The sequence below is a fragment of the Cervus canadensis genome, chromosome 27 (assembly GCF_019320065.1).
Source record: "Cervus canadensis isolate Bull #8, Minnesota chromosome 27, ASM1932006v1, whole genome shotgun sequence".
NCBI lineage: Eukaryota > Metazoa > Chordata > Mammalia > Artiodactyla > Cervidae > Cervus > Cervus canadensis.
Genome location: NC_057412.1, coordinates 13,927,233 through 13,948,876, shown reverse-complemented (window position 1 = coordinate 13,948,876; position 21,644 = coordinate 13,927,233). Strand labels below are relative to the sequence as shown.

Sequence of the window (21,644 nt, the reverse complement as noted above, 5' to 3'; positions counted from 1 at the left end):
TCACCAGTCCAGGTTGGATGCATGAGACAAGTGCTTGGGGCTGGTGCACTGGGAAGACCCAGAGGGATAGGGTGGGGAGGGAGGTGGGAGGGGGGTTCAGGATGGGGAACACATGTAAATCCATGGCTGATTCATGTCAATGTATGGCAAAAACCACTACAATATTGTAAAGTAATTAGCCTCCAACTAATATAAATAAATGAAAAAATAAATAAATAAATAAATGAGACTCTCATGTGAAGATACTGGCATTTTGACTATCCAATACCAATTTTAATACAAAATTATGATTGATTGATTGGTTTTTAAGTAATTCTATCATTTAATCAATAATGTTGCTTATGTCAAGTGAATCAATCTATGTGACATTATATCCTTCTCAGTTTCTTCAAAGGTATTACATCTATTCCCAATACATAATAAGAGTAAAATATCAAGATTGGATTTTTCAGCATCAGTGAATGCCATTTTATTACTCAAATTTCACCCAACTCTAAACAGATATTTAAATTTTAAATATTTTATATATATATATATATTTTTTAATGACATAAAGGCCCCATTTCACTGTCCACTCTCACTATTTATTTATTTATTTTTAGTGCCTAAATTGAAATATCAGAAACGAAGGCAAAGTTAACTGGATAGATATAAATATATCAATCCTGCCCAATTTTCTCTCAACACAACATTGTCATTAGAAGATTATTTCATTTTCTTCTGGCATTTAGGTGCAAAGACTCTGGGAGAGTTCATTTTATACCATATGTATCTTCCTCTGGGGGAGGTAACCATCGGTCAATAATGGTCACCAAAAATGATATTAAATCTCTAGAGCGATGATTAAGGCATGACCTTAAATTTTAGTTCTTCAAGTTTATTCCTAGTCTGCACATGTTTTAATGTATCTGTGGGGGTCAATTAGAGTAAATCTAGCCTTTGGGAAACATATTAAACTAGAGATGTATTAGATATGTATTAAACTAGAGAATTATGTGTTGTCTTTTTATTATATACTTTTAATCCCTGATTTATAGCCTATGTGCCCAGTCACCAAAATGTCCATAAAAATATGGTCTTGAGTAATGGATGAATTGATAGTTTGTATGGAGTGAAAATTAACCAAGTGTTTTAATATAAATTAAGTAATCAATTTCAAGATTAATTTCATTTTATTGCAATGAATATGTTATTTATTATACCCATTAGCAAATCTGTGTAAAATTGTTCAGAACTTTTAAAATGCCTGCATGTGTTTGACTTTTAAAATGGCTGCATCTTTCAAGTTTTGTCTTTTCTGTAAACTCCAAAGGTCAAACTGGGAATTGCTTAAGTAATAATTGACAGACATTTCTCAAAAGTTCTATCTTTAAACTGAATTTAAGTCGGTGAAGTGATTCCAAAATTTTATATTGCCAGTACTGTCTGTGTTCTGTACCCAGTGTATGATAAACTCTTGGTAAAGTGTTTTTTCATTATTCTGCTTTGCATTTATATACATTATCAGTTTAGGAGAAATAGAAGTGAGGGTGATGAGCTTTCCCTTCTAGAAATTTGCATTTAAATATAGTAGAGAAGGGTTCCTTGATGGCTCAGTCGGTAAAGAATCTTCCTGCAATGCAAGAGACACAGGAGATGGGGGTTTGATCCCTGGGTTGGGAAGATCCCCTGGAGGAGGAAATGGCAACCCAATCCAGTATTCTTCCATGGACAGAGGAGCCTGGCTGGCTACAATCGTTGAGGTCACAAAGAGTCAGACACAACTGAGCAATTAACACACATACTAGAGAAGTGAATATCATTATCAACAATATATATTTCACTTATTTAGTGAACATGCCTCGGGATCAAAGACATTTATTTGTTGATGTTATAAATGGAACTATCCAAGAATATTTTGAAAAGTTATTGATATTTTAGTTTTATTTTGAAGATAGAATATAGCCAGCCATGTGGAGGATTAGAGAAAGGGAGATGGCAAAGGAAATAGTTTGCACAAAAGCACACTGGTGAGTAAGTGTGAGTCAGTGGGGAAGTGGAGGATGATTAATTGTAGTTGTCTACAGCTGCAAAAGTATTAAGGAACAATTGGAAATAAACTTGGAAAAGTTAGTTTTCTTTCCATTAAAATGTACATGATAACTTATTAACTGAATAAAACAAATGCACTTTGGAGATTTTTGAGTAGGCAGGTGAAATTAAACAGTTTTTGAAATGTACGCTTGCAGCAACCTGAGAAATATTCTCATGGGAAGAAACATTGAAAAGACATAAGTAAGAAAAAGAAATACAGAATTTGATACATCACTCTCTCAGCTTAGAAGAAATATCTCAGGTTACAAATAAGTGAGTGCATGTATTAGGAAAACAGTGTTGGAAATAAACAAAAATGCATACAAGTAATATTTCAGAAGTTATATATCCAGGACTTTACAATTGATTGGTGATGACCAAAAACTGAATAGTAAAGAGTTAGCAATTTTTGATGCAAGGGTTAAGTGTTCATTTTGAACATGGAGAATTTGAAATTAAAATATGCTATTCAACTGAACGTGAGTTGAGAATTAGAAATTGTAGGATTCAACTATGGGCAAGCATAGACTGGAGAACCAAAGAGAAAAGGCAATTGATGTCATGAAATCAGATGATATCTTAAAGGAGAAAGTATAAGTAGTGAAAAGAGAATGAGAAAAATCACAATTCCCTTCTTTCTTCCAACCATATCACCTCTTTTCTGCGTCTGTCCCTCTGTCCATAAGTATGAGTAAACCTTTCCCAGTTTGTAAAGTCCCATGTCCAGAATTGTGGATCCCCTCAAACTCTACACATCTCTACAGATATAATTTCTTAAGAGGCCAATCTCAAATTCCTTGACTTTGTCTACAGTTTGATTCTATTGTCCCCATTGGGGATTAGTTACTTCTCCAAAGAAAAAGTCCTCTTCTGTCAATTCTCACTAGAATTGACAATGTTTATAATAGATACTCTCTTGTTCCTTCATTCGGGGCTTATCTGGTTGCTCAGACAGTAGAGTATCCACCTGCAATGCGGGAGACCTGTGTTCGAACAGTGGGTCCAAAAGATCCCTTGAGGAAGGAAATGCCACTCCAGTATACTTGCCTGGGAAATCCCATGGACAGAGGAACCTGGCCAGCTACAGTTCACAGGGTCACAAAGAGTCAGACTTGACTGAATGACTAACACACTTCCTTGGTTCTTCTAATTTTCTTCCTATTCTAATTCTTCGTTCTTCTTAACATGCTTCTCTCTGAAATATTAGACTTACTAGAACACTTTTTGAGCCCCTATCATATAAGTACTCTCTGAGTATTGATGAAATTATTAATAAAAAAGGACCAAGACTGACAGGAGAGAAGAGAGCTATGTAGCCCATCCTATTTCTCAGGGAGGTTTCCAGAAAAAGGATTCATCAATCAAGTATGGAACGTACAAGGAATTATTTTAAAGAGTTTAAATAACATGTATGACAAGTTTTGGTTGATAAATATTTTCTCCCTTTCTCATATTTTTGATTTCACATTTTATTTCTTTAAATATTGTCAACATAGGTATGTTAGTTACATCCTTAGTCTAATTTATTTTTTTGAAATTTCATGGGTATATTTCTCTTCTAGGTTATTTCAACTAATTCATGCTCACAGTACCTTATTTCACCATGTATTTTTTAATGTCATAGTTTGAATTAAGGTTGAATAGAGGTCCATTTATGAAAATCTTGTGTAGTCGGGACCGATTATGAAGGGATTTTGTGTTTGCTTCTGCCATGTAGCTGTGAGCACTACATGTGAAATAGCTTTATAAGTTTATTTTCAGCTTGGGGTTTCCCAAAGAACATATATTTACAGTTTCAAAATTCCAAATCTAGGATACGGTAGAACCATGGTTAACCTCTTTAAGGAGAAACATTTTTCCTTTATACAGGCCGGAAGAGCCAACTATCCTTGTCATTCCCTTTTGCCAGTGGGCTAATTTATTCTATACCCTTCTTAACACTAAGGGTGAATCTTATTCTGGTCCAGTGTTTGGTGATGGTCTTTAGCATCCCCTCTTCTCAGCAAACTTGAATCCATCCTCTGCAATCTTTGAGCCTTTCAGTTACTGTGATCCACAAATTCCCAATGTAGGCTTGTACGCTAATTTTCAGATTTTTCTTTTTTTTTTTTCCCCTGAAGCACCATTACTTTCCTGAAAAGGTTCAGTTCAGTTCAGTTCAGTCGCTCAGTCGTGTCTGACTCTTTAGGACCCCATGGACTGTAGCACACTAGGCTTCCCTGTCCATCACCAACTGCTGGAGCTTGTCCAAACTCATGTCCATCCAGTCAGTGATGCCATCCAGCCATCTCATCCCCTGCACCCGCTTCTCCTGCCTTCAATCTTTCCCAGCATCAGGGTCTTTTTGGAGTCAGTTATTTTTTCTGAAACGGTTAGCTATGCATTTCTGGGAGCAAAGAATGGTGGAACAGTGTTTTAGGGCATGGTCACACTGTCTTGTGTATCATATTATTAGAAATATAAATCTTTTAATTTATGTTAAAGCATAATTTTAATTATCTTCTGATGTTAGAAAATTCACCTGTTTTATTCCAAATCTGACAATAAACTTTTTGAATATCTTCTCTATTTTATTGCTATTGCTCTGGTTATTTCAATTAACTTATTTATTTTGTGGAAAAAAAAAAAGAAAAAGTTTATTCCCCTCTCTTTATGTAATACACCCTCTCTTCCGCATGTTTGTCTTCTTTCATAGAAATATTTTAGTAGTTAGTCAAAAAGTACTTAACTTAAAGTTTTAATTATTGTAATAGTAGTGTAGGATGTACTCTTTTTAAGCAAGTTTCCAAATTTTGAGCAAAAATTTTCAGTAGCTGTTGCCCAATCTGGTAGCACACATAAGGCCTAGCCTGTGAATATGGAACAGTTGTCTGAGTATGAATTTTCTCAAAATTTCAACAGAGCTTGAATACATCTTTTTGAATACACCCTGGTTGTAAAGTGCATAATGATATAATGTATATAATTTGTTAGATTGTATTTTGTAAAACTTTCATTTCTCTTTATAGGTAATAAAAGCATAAGAGGATAAATAATTGCTGTTTAGATCGTGTGATATAGACACGATGTGTTAATATTTTAGCATTCATGTTTAAAAGCAAAATTAATTTTACTCAAATATTTTCTTTCAGCTCTTCTTCAAGTGACAATTTCACTTAGCAAAGTAGAGCTTAGTGTGGGTGAATCTAAATTCTTCACATGTACAGGTATGTATCTCTACAAATATTTTCAGATAGCTTATTTCATTCTTCAGTTAGTTATATAATATAATGAGTAATTTCATAGCTAAAATATCAGTTCTCTAGAAATAAAACTGTATATTATCATTGGACTTATAATGATTGGAAAAGTGTTAATAAGCTCATTTCACATATTTTTTTTTCATTTTGCATATAAAGCATATGAATTTTATTTATTACTTTCCAGTTACTAATCTTGACTGTCAAACAAACTAGATTATTTATTTTGAAGACAACTTAGAAAATACAATGTAAGAATGATAACTTTTAAATAAATTTAAATATTTCCCTCTAAATAGTAAATTAGAATAAATTTATGTTATAATTGAATCATTTTATTTAGAAATATCATATATCATAATGCCTATGGGACATTATATGGTTCTACCTAAGCAACAAATTTTTATTCAATATGTAAAACTCACAAATGAACACATTCTACTGCTATTTACATTCATAATATTAATTTTCATGCATAAAGGACTTCATATATAAAGTTTTAAAATATTCATTTAGTGTCAACTTGTTTTAATATATTTTAAAATTGTTTTCTTTCATGATTATACTTTAGCAATTCGAAACTAGATTAAATACGTATTTCTGACATAAAATGCATTATAAAAGTTGTCTTGAGAATAGCATGACTTATGTAAATCATTACTGCAACTAATAAAAAGAGAAACAATTATAACAATGTATCTAAAAATCATATCAAATCATATGAACCTCTAAAATAAAGGCCATGATTCTTCATATATTTGCCTTCTTAAAGGTCTGAATTGATAGGTCTGTTGATGCGTGTTGTTGTACATTTGCAAATGGGAAGACAGAGAGCAGGGGAAAGATTAGTTCAGTACTTTTTTTAATGTCAGCACAGCTTTGGCATAAAAATATAACTCTTTGTTTCTAACCTTTATCCATACTTTATATGCACAATTGCACACATGCACACAACCAGCTCAACTGTATCACAAAATCACAGAAAAAGGAAATTGTTTAAAAAAATGAATTTGAAAATAAAATCAAATTGTACTATATTCTCGGATTTGCATTATCTTTATAATATATATATGATGTATTACCTCTGTAGATAATTCATAGATTAAATTAACACATAATTTAAGAATATGAATTAACATCATCTAGTGGTACTGTTTGGCTCTTAGTAATAGGCAAAATAATAAAGTGTTCTTTTTCCTTTTATATAAAGACAATTAACCAAGAGTTGTACTGTTGTCCTGGAAGAAGCCTTATTTATCTTAAATACAGTAGTAAAGCAAAAATCTGAAAATGAATATGTGGGAAACCTATACAAATCAGAACACTTGTATATATTTTTCTATCACAGTGGTGATATGTTGATATGCTTCTAAAATTTCCTGAACTGAGACATCTAAAACTCAATATAATAAGTATGTATTCAGATTGAACTAGAAGGTGGTCATGTTACAGAACTGGGTTTTTGACTCTTTAATCAGTAGAAATTGGTAAGAGGCCAGATGAGAAATTCAGACAGGGCTTTATCCCGAGTTCTGCTACATACTAGCATATGAAAACGAGTGACAGGTTTCCTTGCTTGCTGTCTGAGGTGGGGTGAGCTGGTCCTTTAAAAGGTTTGAGGGTAGGTGTGAATCACTGGGTCTCTGTGGAGAGGTAGCCTAGGTGGTACGCTATGCAGGGGTCCTGTGTAGGACATTTTTATTGGAAATTACTATTTATCAGATTTGCCCTAAAAAGAAAGAATTATGATTGTGCTATGAAAATCCAGAATAAACTCTCCACGATAATGAATTTTTTTCCGTATCATTAAGAATGAAAATGTCCAAAATATTTCACAGATATATCCTATATAATTTACTGTATAAAATGAGGATTTTGTATTTCTCAAATTTAAAGTAATGCACATTTAAATGATTCCTCTGTAACTTCGTGATGGAAGAAGAGGGAATTAAAACAAATACCTCCCCCAAATGAGTTACCCTGTAACTACTACGTTTTTATGGTTCTGTTTAGAAAAACTAAATACAACATAACTAAGATCATTCACGAGTTAACTAAAATTCTTTCATACTTTTTTCTTCATCATGTCTAATTTTAGATATAGGAAGGAAGATAATTTGTTTCTAAAGCCATTTGTTGGGGAAAAAGAGAATGAGAGGGAACAATTTTCTTCAAAAAGTTCCCAAAAGATGTTAGTTAACTTTATGCATTTTTCCCCAATACTTTTGAGTTAATAGTGCATGCTGCTTCCACAAATTATCTCACAAGCAATTAGGTGAAATACATCCTTTTGGTGTCTAAAAGTAAACATGGGAAGCTCCAGCTTTTACGAAGAGGATAATAACCTAGATTCTGAATTGGAAAACTTAAATAAATGTTTACCCTGTAATGATTTGGCTGTAATTGCCTACCACCATAAGTATCGTTTCAATACATTCTAATTATCATATGATTAAATAGTTAACAGTTTTAGAATCAACTGATGAAACTACTCATTTCAGCTGGGAAAAGAGAAGATTAGGGATTCATTTGAAAAATAGTCATTGGCCTTATCTATACAAGTTTAACAACTTGAGAGATTAATTCAAAATTCTGTTAACAAAAGCCAAAGTTTATTTTATAGAAGATTTACATTTTTATGAGCTCTGCTGTATGGTGGGGAAAGTGCTATTTCCTGACTCTATCAGAAAGAATTGAGCATATGAAAGTATGTGCATAATCGTGTTTCAATTTAGATTATGTCTACTGGAGATGGCTCAGTGGGTAAACAATCCGCCTGCCAATGAAGGAGACACAGGAGATGCGGGTTCAGTTACTGGGTTGGGAAGGACCCCTGGAGAAGGAAATGGCAACCCACTCCATTATTCTTGCCTGGGAAATACCATAGACAGAGGAGCCTGGTGGGCTACAGTCCATGGGGTCTTAAACAGTCAGACGCAAATAGGCACACACATGTCTATCAAGTGGAATGCATTTTGGACTCATTTGCCAAACCAATTTCAGTACTTAGGTATAATAATAATAATCCATAGATCACTGTGGTAAAGTTTACACTACGTACATGCTAAGTCGCTTCAGTAGTGTCCGCCTGTTTGCAACCCTATGGACTGTAGCCTGCCAGGCTTCTCTGTCCGTGGGATTCTCCAGGCAAGAATACTGGAGTGGGTTGCCATGCCCTCTTCCAGGGAATCTTCCTGACCCAGAGATTGAACCCTCGACTCCTGCATTGCAGGTGGATTCTTTAGCACTGAGCCATCTGGGAACCCCCAAAGTTTACTCTATCATAGCTTAAATGCCATACTGGAAAACCCATTTGCTATGGATTTTCCTTACTCAGACTAGATTTAATCCTCAGTGTTGGATAAATAAGGATGAACATGTGTGCTAGCATTTGTGTTTACTTTCAATTTTGTAAGATTTTCAGATTTTCAGTCTTCTGTTTACATTTTTTTCTAAATTGTTAAACTTGTTACATAATAGTAAATGCCAATATCAAAACAAACACTTGAAACATATTTTCAAACATTTCTTTTCTATGGCTCTCTGCAGCAATTGGTGAACCTGAGAGTATAGATTGGTATAATCCTCAAGGGGAGAAGATAATTTCAACACAGAGGGTATCAGTGCAAAAGGAAGGTATTAGATCAAGATTAACCATCTACAATGCAAATATAGAAGATGCAGGGATATATCGTTGCCAAGCAACAGATGCCAAAGGACAGACACAAGAAGCTACAGTCGTTTTGGAAATTTACCGTAAGTCATGTATTTATGTTTTATTGATTGAAATTATACATTCTTATAAAAAATTCAAATTCAAATGCACTTAACAATAGAAGCTAGTACTCATTGAGAACTAACTTTGTGCTGCTGCTCCTGCTAAGTCACTCCAGTCATGTCCAACTCTGTGCGACCCCATAGATGGCAGCCCACCAGGCTCCCCTGTTCCTGGGATTCTCCAGGCAAGAACACTGGAGTGGGTTGCCATTTCCTTCTCCAATGCATGAAAGTGAGAAGTGAAAGTGAAGTCGCTCAGTTGTGTCCAACTCTCAGCGACCCCATGAACTGCAGCCTACCAGGCTCCTCCGTCCATGGGATTTTCCAGGCAAGAGTACTGGAGTGGGGTGCCATTGCCTTCTCCTAACTTTGTGCTGGACAATGTAATAATAAGACTTTTACAGATATCAGCTTATTTATATTTTACCATAGTACATCTCTAAAATAAGATAGATAATAGGTTACAGTGGGTTATAAATATATAGATGGAGCCAATTCTATTGGGTAAATAATATAGATGAAAATGTTTGAGTTTTCTGATGCCATTAAGAATCTGTTGGGTAATAGATAACAGATCATTTAGTGTTACTGAACTTATTGGGAATGCTTTTTTCACTTTAAAAGCCCATGACTAGAGAAAATTACCTGTGTGACAGCAGTGACCAGTCTAGAATGAGAACTGGGGAAGGATCAATTGACAGACTTTTGAGAGAGAAAAAGTTGAAAACTCATATAAAGAAGAATAATTTCTAACCAGCTTCTTAGCTCCAGGTATTTTCATTAACAAGGTTTTCTACACTTACAGTTCATTTTATGACTTGAAATTGATTAATTCCTCATTCCTACTTTTAGGAATCCTTAACCTATTTAGGAAAACTGAAGCTCATTCATTCCCTGGTTTTGAAACCAGGTTCCATCACTTACTTCTGTGGTCCTGAGCAACTGGGTACCCTCTCTGTTTTCAATTTCCATTTATAAAATGGATATAATAGTAGTACTTACATCATATGTAGAGTCGCTTTGAAGACTACATTAATTCATGCACAATGTGCCTAAAATATTACCTTGCAATTAATTTGTGGTAGTTAGCATTTATACCAGTGAAAAACTATAAAAGTTTTAGAATGCTTGTAAGTCATGTCTTCCTTACAGCTGTGTTGAAAGAAGAGTCAAAAGAGTGTTATAGCAATACTCCCTCTTAAGATGATGACAGTCTGTTGGAACATTGTCATTGGAACGACAATCTGTTGTTGTCCTCATTTGTCCTGATTTGACCTTTTTTCCCTCCTCTTAGTTTCTAAACTCCTCAAAGAAGGATGTTTTACTTCTTGATATGCCCATTTGCTGTACTAGTTTCATTAATTACAAAAAACTAAATTGAAAAACCTCATTTCATAGACTAGTATCTGGAAAGAAGTGTCATTTGAAATGATGCAAAGGAATATTCCTGGTGGTTTATTTGTAAAGGTAATTTTTTTTTTCTTAGCAAGAACAGTGAATTACTTTTGTGAAAATTTCTCATTAAACATAAATATCCACATCTGTGCATTCATTTGATACACTTATGGATGTCTACTATACAGCAGACAATATTCTATCTCCTAAAGACTCATTAGTAACTAAAACCGAAAATGTCATTGACCACTTGTTGCTAACATTTTAATAGGTAGAAATGGAAGACAAAAAGTAAGATAAAACTAATGTATAAATTCTAGATATATATGCTATAGAGTCCTATAGGGAAGAAATTAAGTAGTTTAGAAATAGAGGGTGATGACTCTTTTGCATGTGGAGACTGGGCAAAAATGTGATGAAATTTAAGAGAGTGCAAATGCCCCAGAATGAGAACAAATCTGGAGTGTCAAGGAACTGCCTGGAGTATAGAGATTAGGAGGAGAGAAGAAAAATCGGGATCAAAAACTGTGAGATAGACTCCAGTTCATATAGGACCTTGTATAGCACTGTAAAGACTTTGGATTTTATTCTCAGTGAGGCGGGGATTTATCAGGTAGGAGAATTAGATGGTCTGGTAAAGTTTTAAACGATCTATATTTACCTAATTATTTTATTACAGCACCCATAAACAAGGGTTCTGAAATATGTTATTGAGGGGAATGAGCAATAATACTTCTTCGGTTTGTTTTAATTTCTTATACAGAAAAACTCACTTTCAGAGAAGTGGTATCCCCTCAAGAGTTCAAACAAGGGGAGAATGCAGAAGTGGTTTGCCGAGTCAGCAGCTCACCCGCACCTGTCGTCAGCTGGTTGTATCATAATGAGGAAGTCACCGCTATATCCGACAGTTAGTATTTTGGTAACTCCCTAAGTTATATGTTCTAACAATATTGCAATTTTCTTTAAGAAGACTGAATCTGCCTGAGTAAATATAGCAATTGGATTGACCCCAAGTATCAAACAACTGTTTCGGGAACATCAGAGCTCTAAACTAGGGGTTGGCAAACTGTGGCCCTAGGCTCAATTCAGCCCCTCTGCTATTTTATTAAGGTGTTATGGAGATGCAGACAAACCCAGTTGTTACATATGGTCTATGGCTACCTTGGAACAAAGTTGAGCAACTGTGCAACAGACACAGATGGTTTGGCCTACAATAGTTACTTTCTGGAGATGACAGAAAAAGTTTCCTGACCCCTGCTCTAGTCGAGAAAAATTTACATACAAACAGTTCAAGAATGTGAAAGTGATAGTCACTCAGTTGTGTCCAACTCTTTGTGACCCATGGACTGTAGCCTGCTAGGCTTCTCCATCCATGGAATTCTCCAGGCAAGAATAATAGATAGTGGGTTGCCATTCCCTGGGTGAGGATCTTCCTCAATTGAACAGGGGTCTCCTACATTTCAGGCAGATTCTTTACCATCTGAGCCACCAGGAAAGGCCAAGTTTAAGGGTACTGAATAAATAAAGGAATCTATCCTGATCTACTGAAATTCTACATTTTATAATTCAGACTTGATCCCACAGGCTTATTATATGTAAGCTGAAAATATATCTCAATGGGCCCTATTAGTTTTTCTGGCACTGTTCTTTCAAAGATACCTACATATTTTAAATATTATAGTAAGATGCATGTGGATAATTGTAAGAAAAGTACATTCATTCCAATTGTCTTCATGATTTTGATTCAGACCGAGCTAAAACTCCAGAATAGTATGACATCTGAAATTGAATGCATAATTTGCTTACATTATGCTATTTTACCATTGTGAATTGGGAGTATTTTCAATTTAGAATATTTTTCATTGCACCTGCATTGCAGAGGTACAAAATAATTGAATCTTTTAAAATATTCAGTACTTACTATCTTGGATGATTTTGTTTTATGTTTCTAAGAAACGAAACTTCTACAGCATAAAGGAGAGAAACTAGATAGTTTCTGTTTTTGAATATGTACAGAGAATATTTCATGATCACTATAGTCAATTTTATTTTTTAATTTTAGAAAATTTTTCTGGATGTGACATTTTCACTGCTTGTTACTGACTAAAACTGTTTTTTCTATTGTCGTAAGTCAATGAGACATATCTTTATTTTCAGATAACTGTTTTAGATTTTACTAATGAAATTGCATGAGTAAACTGTATATTTTCTGCATTTTTCCCCTCAATAATAAAGAAAGCAATACTTTTATAGCAGTTAAATGAGAATATCTAAACATTTTCAGATTACTTAATCTTAGGCTTCAAGTGTACATATTTTTATATGGTACATTTTAATTATAAAAGGTTTTGAAAATGAGGTTTTTTTTGTAATACACATAAAAGAAAAGCCTCAGAGCAAAGATTGATGGTCAAGTATACTACTGATGGAGGGCTGATGCTTCTATGCTATGCTTATACATTTTCCCAGTACTCCATGATGAAATGATGTGAGGCTGGAATTCCATCATGGCTCTACACTTTCCTTGGCTTTTGAACTGTGGTGTTGGAGAAGACTCTTGAGAGTCTGTTGGACTGCAAGGAGATACAACCAGTCAATCCTAAAGGAAACCAGTCCTGAATATTCATTGGAAGGACTGATGCTGAAGCTGAAATTCCAATACTTTGGCCACCTGATGCAAAGAACCAACTCATTAGAAAAGACCCTGATGCTGGGAAAGATTGAAGATGGTAGGAGAAGGGAACAACAGAGGATGAGATGGTTGGATGGCATCACCTACGTGATGGACATGAGTTTGAATAGGCTCTTGGTGATGGACAGGGAGGCCTGGTGTGCTACAGTCCCTGGGATTGCAAAGAGTCGGACAGGATTGAGGAACTGAACTGACGAACTGAAAGCTTTGAATAGCTTTTCTATGTGCTCTGTACCTAATTCATATTCTTAATCTTAAATAATGAATTATCATATCCTTTTTTAAAATTTTTGAAGTAGTTTTTAATTGGAGGGTAATAACTTTACGTTATGTTGGTTTCTGCCTTACATACAATGTGAATCAGCCACCATTGTTATTCAGTCATTAAGTCGTGTCTGATTCTTTTTAACATCATGGACTGCAACATGCCAGACTTCCCTGTCCTTCACTCTATCCCAGAGTTTTGCAGAAACTCATGTCCATTGAGTCAGTGATGCCATGCAACCATCTCATCCTCTGTTGTCCCCTTCTCCTCCTGCCTTCAGTCTTTCCCAGCATCAGGGTCTTTTCCAATGAGTTGCCTCTCTGCTTCAGGTGGCCAAAGTATTGGAGCTTCTGCTTTAGCGTCAGTCCTTCTAATGAATATTCAGGGTTGATTTCTTGTAGGATTGACTGGTTGGATCTCCTTACTCTCCAGGGGACTCTCAAGAGTCTTCTCCAGCACCACACTTAGAAAGCATCAATTCTTTGGTGCCCAACCTTCTCTATGGTCCATGAGTATATACATGCATATATATATATGCATATATACATATATATATATATGTATATATATCTCACCTATTATATGCATTTTGAACAATGTTTAGAATTTTAAATAAAACAGACATGTAAATATTTGTTAAGTGAATGAAGAAATACTTAACTTTGTATCAGATACTCAGTAAATAATGTCTGCTTTTCTTGTTCCTTCTCATTGAGTTGTTATTTCTTAGGAATGAGTTAAACATAGAAACTTAACACTGAGTTTCATGGAAAGCAATGTACAATTTTTTTTTTTAAGTTGTAAAATTGGTTTTTACTTTGGGATATAAAGGATGTAGGGGAATTGTGAAGATGGACAAACTTTTATAATCTTTTAATATTTAAGAAACTTGCCACATACTTCATTATTGAATGATTTTTACATTTATAGTGAATTTATAAGAAGTAATATTCTTCAGATTTTTATATGTGTATGATTCTTTTATTAAAAGTAATGAAATAAATTTAGGTTTATAATCACAAATGGAATATATATGGGGATTTAGAATAATGCAATTATTATTCTAAAGTCCAGATAACTTTCTGAAGCCTTAATATGGCACAGGAATAAAGTTTAAAGGCTCCATATGAAACAATGAAGGTTTGGAAATGTTGATCTATTAACCATGCTTTTGATAGCAGCTGTTTGACAAATATGCAGAAGTAATACTCCCACAGACTACTTGAAGTGAAGGTGTTCCATGTTGTTTATTAAAATAAATCCATATGTTAGAGAATCCAAGCATTTAGGTAGTAAAGTGATAGTGTGACATTTTGTTAGAAAGTTGAATATCTTGACTTTTAGTGTCAACCCTGATGGAAGGGTATGCTATCAGAGTTGCCCATTCAATCTTAGCCATTCTGAAAGCTATCTCTGAAACTTCCTAAATGCTTTGAACATTTTCTAACGAAGTACCATTTTTGCATCAAAAGCTATGGATAAAATCATCTTGCTCAGAAAAAAAAATATGAAATCTACTCCAAGTATATTAATAAAAAGTCATTCAACAGTTATTTTGCATCTATTATGTTTCATCTATTGTGCTAAGTGACGGTGATTCATAGTTAAAAAGATGAACTAGTCTATTGCCCTTAATATGTTAATAGTCTAGTAAAAGTATCAGTGGATAAATTGTGACAACATGATTATTGAGGTATATGATAAGGAAAGTACAGCGATAGAGGATGATAGGAAAGAGCACTTGAATCAGTTAGGGCAGAGGAAAGGATCCAAAGTGCCTGCTCACAGTGAAAAGCAACCTTTAAAGATGAAAAGGGATTAACCAGCTAAAGACTGGTGGGGACTTTTCAAATGGAGAGAACACCATATGCAGTGCCTCAGAGGGGAAAGCATGAGTGGCATGTTCCAGAACTGAATTAAGTTCATTATAACTAAACTTTACAAACAAGCACAACTAGAATACTTATAATAACAGATAAGTACAACTAGGATTTGTAAATAAAGACTAATAGAAAAGGAATCTGCAAGAGAAGGTTGAGCCATTTCAACATGGCCTTCACATCTCTATTGAGGCTTTTAGAATTTATCCAAAGGTGACATCACTAGAGGGTTTTAATTAAGACAGTGACATGAGCTAATATGTATTGAGAAGGACATTAGTGCTTCAGTGAGGAAAATGAATTGGATGAGACTCAAGGCAAAGCTTCAGGCAATGAGAATTGTTTAAATCTGAATGAAATAATTGCTGAGGGAAAAGGAAACTTTAGACTAAGAAGTGATAAAGGGAGAAGTGATAGGATATGAGTTTAATTGGATATGCAGATTGAGGGTACTGGAGAAATCAAAGAAGATCCAAAGAATTTGCCTTGGGCGTCTAGCTCAATGTAAAGACCTCTAAAGACAGAGATGGGAGTAATTTTAGGTGGAGATACCCACATTTTACACATACTGAAACTGAATTATTTAAAGCTCTTCTAAGTGTATATATCTAGATGACTCAAACAATTCTGGAATCACAAGAATCCTCTGGTCTGAAGAAAAATTGTGAATCATCAAAATATTGATTGAAGGCATAAGAGTAGATGTGGCAAACCATTCAGTTAATATAGAATGAGAAGAAAAGGGGACTTGTAAAAAATAACCTGCTTAAAGAAACATAAAGTGGACACCTTATTGAGCATTATGATTCCCTTTGTTTCCTTTCTGCAATAATGAATGTTTGGATGACTGTAAATGAAATAAATAGATCGTCTTTAATAGTTAAATACTCCCAATATCCAGTTACGCATGAATGACTCAAGTAGTGCTTTCTTCAAACATCTTTTGTTCAGTTCAGTTCAGTCACTCAGTCGTGTCTGACTCTTTATGACCACATGGACTGCAGCATGCCAGGCTTCCCTGTCCATCACCAAATTCCAGAGCTTACTCAGACTCACGTCCTTCGAGTCGGTAATGTCATCCAACCATCTCATCCTCTGTCATCCCCTCCTCCTCCTGCCTTCAATCTTTCCCAGCATCAGGGTCTTTTCTAACGAGTAGGCTTTTTGCATCAGGTGGTCAAAGTATTGGGGCTTTAGCTTCATCATCAGTCCTTCCAATGAATAGTCAGGACTGATTTCCTTTAGGATTGACCGGTTTGATCTTATTGCATTCCAAGGGACTCTCAAAGAGTCTTCTCCAACTCTACAGTTCAAAAGCATCAATTCTATGGCACTCAGCTTTCTTTATGGTTCAACTCTCACATCCATACATGACTACTGGAGAAACCATAGCTTTGACTAGATGGACCTTTGTTGGCAAAGTAATGTCTCTGCTTATTAATATGCTGTCTAGGTTGGTCATAGCTTTTCTTCCAAGGAGCAAACATCTTTCAATTTCAGGGCTGCAGTCACCATCTGCAGTGATTTTGGAGCCCAAGGAAATAAAGTCTGTCACTGTTTCCATTGTTCCCCCATCTATTTGGTGTGAAGTGATGGAACTGGATGCCATGATCTTAGTTTTTTGAATGTTGAGTTGTAAACCAGCTTTTTCACTCTCCTCTTTCACTTTCATCAAGAGGTTCTTTAGTTCCTCATTACTTTCTGCCATAAGGGTGGTGTCATTCTGCATATCTGAGGTTATTAATATTTCTCCCACAATCTTGATTCTAGTCTGTGCTTCATCCACCTCAGCATTTCGCTTGATATACTCTGCATGTAAGTTAAATAAGCACAGTGACAATGTGCAGCCTTGTTGTACTCCTTTCCCAGTTTGGAACCAGTCCACTGTTCCATGTCTAGTTCTAACTGTTGCTTCTTGACCTGCATACAGATTTTTATGGAGCCAGGTAAGGTGGTCTAGTATTCCCATTTCTTGAAGAATTTTCCATAGTTTATTGTGATCCACACACTCAAAAACTTTAGCATAGTCAGTGAAGCAGAAGTAGATGTTTTTCTGAAATTCTCTTGCGTTTCCCATGATCAAACAGATGCTGGCAATTTGATCTCTGGTTCCTCTGCTATTTCTAAATCCAGCTTGAACATCTGGAAGTTCATGGTTCATGTACTGTTGAAGCCTGGCTTGGAAAATTTTGACCATTACTTTACTAGTATGTGAGATGAGTACAATTGTGTAGTAGTTTGAGCATTCTTTGCCATTGCCTTTCTATGAGATTGGAATGAAAACTGACCTTTTCCAGTCCTGTGGCCGCTACTGAGTTTTCCAAATTTGCTGGCATATTGAGTGCAGCACTTTCACAGCATCATCTTTGAGGATTTGAAATAGCTCAGCTGGAATTCCTTCACCTTCACTAGCTTTTTCATAGTGATGTTTCCTAAGGCCCACTTGACTTCACATTCCAGGATGTCTGGCTCGAGGTGAGTGAGCACATCATTGTGGTTGTCTGGGTCATTAACATCTACTTTGTATAGTTCTCATTCTAATTTCCAGCAACACACTTGAATAGAATTTTTTTTTTTTTAATTTACTTTAAGATGTCATGAAGTTTTAGGGGTTCTGCGTTCCTCCAGTCGTTACTATAAGTCATATTTCCTGCCGATTGCCTTTTTTCTCTCCAGTCTCTTCTTTGGTGAGAAAATTTCCCAGGAAAAAGCATCTGTATAAACATTTTTGTATGTCATCTTAAGGTCAACCGAAAGATGAAATAGATATTTTGGGAAAGTTTAAATCTTCTGAACTGAAAATTATGTATATGTAGCTTGATAATTGGTATTTTCTATTTGAGGCAGCTTCAGAATCTCCGAATTTTCATTTCTCATTACCTGTCTCTTAGACAATCAATAACCACATTCTTACCTGTCTTAATATAGTCTAATAATTTCCTTATTTGTATTTAAGGCCCAAACTTCTACTATGACTTAAGGAATTGCTATGAAAAATGAACCCCAAATATGAATGGCTTCATATCACAGCAGTTTCTCACTCATGTGATGTCAATGGGTTGTAGGATGAAAGGCAAGAATTGTACCCATTGCATTCATTCAATGATCCAGGTTGAGGGACACTGGGAGACTACTTTCTCATGTGACCTCTTTGTTTGTCCTAACATTTCTATTAAGCCAGCAGATAGGGGAAGAGTAGTAAATACTGGAAGAGCCCCCAGAAGTACTCTTTGACAGATATCCATGGGTGGGTATCTTAAATTAAAGATATTTCTACCTTACCAAAAGGTCCAAGGGGGTCAAGGATGTGTTTCTGTTATCCACCTATGTGCTCAAATACAGTACGTAGCAAACATCATGTCTAATGTTATCTATGGATGAATTAATTAATGAAATTTAGGATATTGCCTTAATAACATGTTTCAAAATAGAACAGGATATAATAATGTTCTTTACTTGATAACAAGGGAAAAGTTCTTAAGACTGCAACAAAATTATGATGAGTAAAAACTTAAGACCAGGCATTATGGAAAATACTGTCAGGCTGATGTTGCTTAGGCTAGTCAGATTATTTCAAGCAATCACCTAATGCATGCCCTTTAACAGCTATTTTTGTATGTATGCATGTGCATACACTCACACATAAAATGGGATCTTGAAATAAAAGTAATGAAGTCTAATCTATTCCTTCCTAAAATGGATTATCTTGCATTTAGAAAAAATCTTTCAAATAAATCTGAGATATGATCATTTTATATGTCCTCTACATGACTTGAATATTGTTATATATTTAGCTACCTCCTCAGGATATGTGCCATTAATGGTTTAATTATTGTGTGAGGAAAGATATTCAATCAATTCTCTAACCCATTTCCATCCCCAAGTTGCTACATATTTGCAGTCAAAATATCTTCTTGTCTGTAATATCTAATCCCTCAGCTTTGTTCTTTTGTGTATCTTTTCTGCATTCAGAGTACCAAGGGGAAAATAATAGCTTAACCATTTTATGTGGAAATAAACTCTTGAATGTATTTTCACAAAAAGGTATAACAAGGTAGTTGTGGAGTGGAAAAATCGAAGTCATGAAATTACATTTTACTTTCAAATTGGAATTTGTTTGTTGATGAGAAGTTGGATAGTGTCAGACAAGTGCCATATTTTAATACTTAGCAATTTAGAACATGCTGGACTCTGCCTTCAATTACTGATATCATTTCCTCCTCTTTGCTTACTTTCCAGATCGGTTTGCTATGTTAGCCAACAATAATCTGCAGATTCTCAACATCAATAAAAGTGATGAAGGTATATACAGGTGTGAAGGAAGAGTGGAGGCTAGGGGAGAAATTGACTTCCGTGATATCATTGTTATTGTTAATGGTAAGCAAAGAATAATTTGTATGTATTTTGTTGCTGCATTTAGCAATATGTTTATTAAAAGGGGTACCATGGAAACTTAGCACTTAAGGCTAATAAACCTCTGCTATCCCTGGAGGAAGTCGTCTCACCTATAATATAGCATTTGTTGCTGTCTACAGCCTCAAGGATAAGCATGCATGTTAAACTGCTTCAGTTGGGTCTGACTGTTTGCAACCCCATGGACTGTAGCCCGCCAGTCATCTCTAACCATGAGATTCTCTAGACAAGAATACTGGAATAGATTGTGGGTTGCCATGCCCTCCTCTAAGGGATCTTCCCAACCCAGGGATTGAACCCTCGTCTCTTATGTCTCCTTCATTAGCAGGCAGGTTCTTTACCACTGGCGCCACTTGGAAAACCCCCCAAGGGCAAAATCTGTGACTTATTTAATATTGTTATCCTCTTTTACAAAGAGTCTATAAGGGAGTAGTTGCCTTTTGCTGGTTTTATAGTTGTTGAAAGAATGTCAAATGAAATATAGTGAAGTACAATACTAGATTTTGCTTCTAAATTACAGAGGTTACTTGCTTAAACTAATCTAATTAGCAATATTTATGGTTTTCCCTAATGTAATAATTAAATGCATTGTTACCCTTTGAAACCTTAATGGACATTAATAACTAAATTTTTGACATCAGGATGACATCTCTTCCTACAAATTTGGCTTCTTTTACTATACTGCCTGCTTGCATTAACATACTATTCTGTGAGGCCAGTAATATGTTAATGCTATCTTAATTATTTCCACTTTGATAATCTAATGGGTCACCAAGGTGCACACTGTATTTCTTTAACATCTATCAAATATACTCTACTTTTCCTATCATGCTTTCCATAAGAGTGCTGCCCTTTCCAATTGTTTTTTTTTTTTGAGTGACCGCAAGTTTTTTCTCTGCTCTTAATCTTACAATTTCAACTTTTCTATCTAACCTAATACTTAAAATTATCCATATTTCCCATTACTTTCAAGACAAAATCAGAAGCACTTTTCACGGCAAAGGAAGCTGTTTATGATCATCAGCTACCTTCCCTAATCATTCGGTCTGGGTAACCTGTGCTTTAGCCATATGGAAATCCTATTAGTAACACAACACAAATATACTTTGATTTGCTCTTCTGAACAAATTCAGGTCTTTTAAACTGAGTTAGAAACAACCATAATCACATAATCTATAACCAAAATGTAACTTGTTCCTTTTGGAATGGACAAAATATGAATTTAAAGAGTTAGCCATGAGTTTTCTATCACTTGGGACTGGGAGACTGAAAAGTTAATCAATGTCTTTTTCCCTATCCTATGCCCCTTCCACCATGAGCTATCTCTCCACTTTTTTTTTTAAGAGATTGGGAGACAACACCAGGAATAGATCAAATAGAGTTATTTGGTTTTTCCTTTCCTGAAGTAAAGTAGTTTAACCACAGATTTAATGCTGAAAGATAAAAAGAATATTAAATCACTGATTTTCCCCCCTTATTCTGTAAGTCTATAATTAATTGATATTTAGGAGACCTAGGCTCCCTCCCTGAGTTGGAAAGATCTCCTGGAGAAGGGAATGGCTACCCACTCCAGTATTCTTGCCTGGAGAATCCCGTGGACAGAGGAGCCTGGCAGGCTGCAGTCCATGCATCACAAAGAGTCAAACACAGCTAAGTGACTGGCATTTTCACTTTCAATTTCATGGATAAAATAATGGAATAGACCAGGTAGAAACTAGGGAAGTAGGTAGAAACTGCACATGCTCTATGGTGAGGCCAAAGTACCAGGCCTTTCAAGAGAAGATTTTCAGAGCCTTTTTTTTTTTTTTGGTGTGTAAAATCTGTTATTTATTGAGACTATTATAGTCAGTGGAGGTTTTGACCTTCAACCCAAGAGGAAGATTTTAGTGAAGATGAAGAATAATATGTTT

The 21,644-nt window shown here is 35.1% G+C and overlaps 1 protein-coding gene across 2 annotated transcripts in view; it reads left to right on the top strand.

The window, feature by feature from the left end:
* NCAM2 (neural cell adhesion molecule 2) overlaps positions 1–21,644 on the top strand; it is a 523,627-nt gene that overhangs the window by 306,061 nt on the left and 195,922 nt on the right. For both annotated transcript variants that reach the window (XM_043448692.1, XM_043448693.1), the window contains exons 2-5: positions 5,205–5,279; positions 8,862–9,068; positions 11,248–11,391; positions 19,561–19,698. In XM_043448692.1, the coding sequence (XP_043304627.1) occupies positions 5,205–5,279; positions 8,862–9,068; positions 11,248–11,391; positions 19,561–19,698 (564 nt within the window). The remainder of the gene's footprint in view (positions 1–5,204; positions 5,280–8,861; positions 9,069–11,247; positions 11,392–19,560; positions 19,699–21,644) is intronic.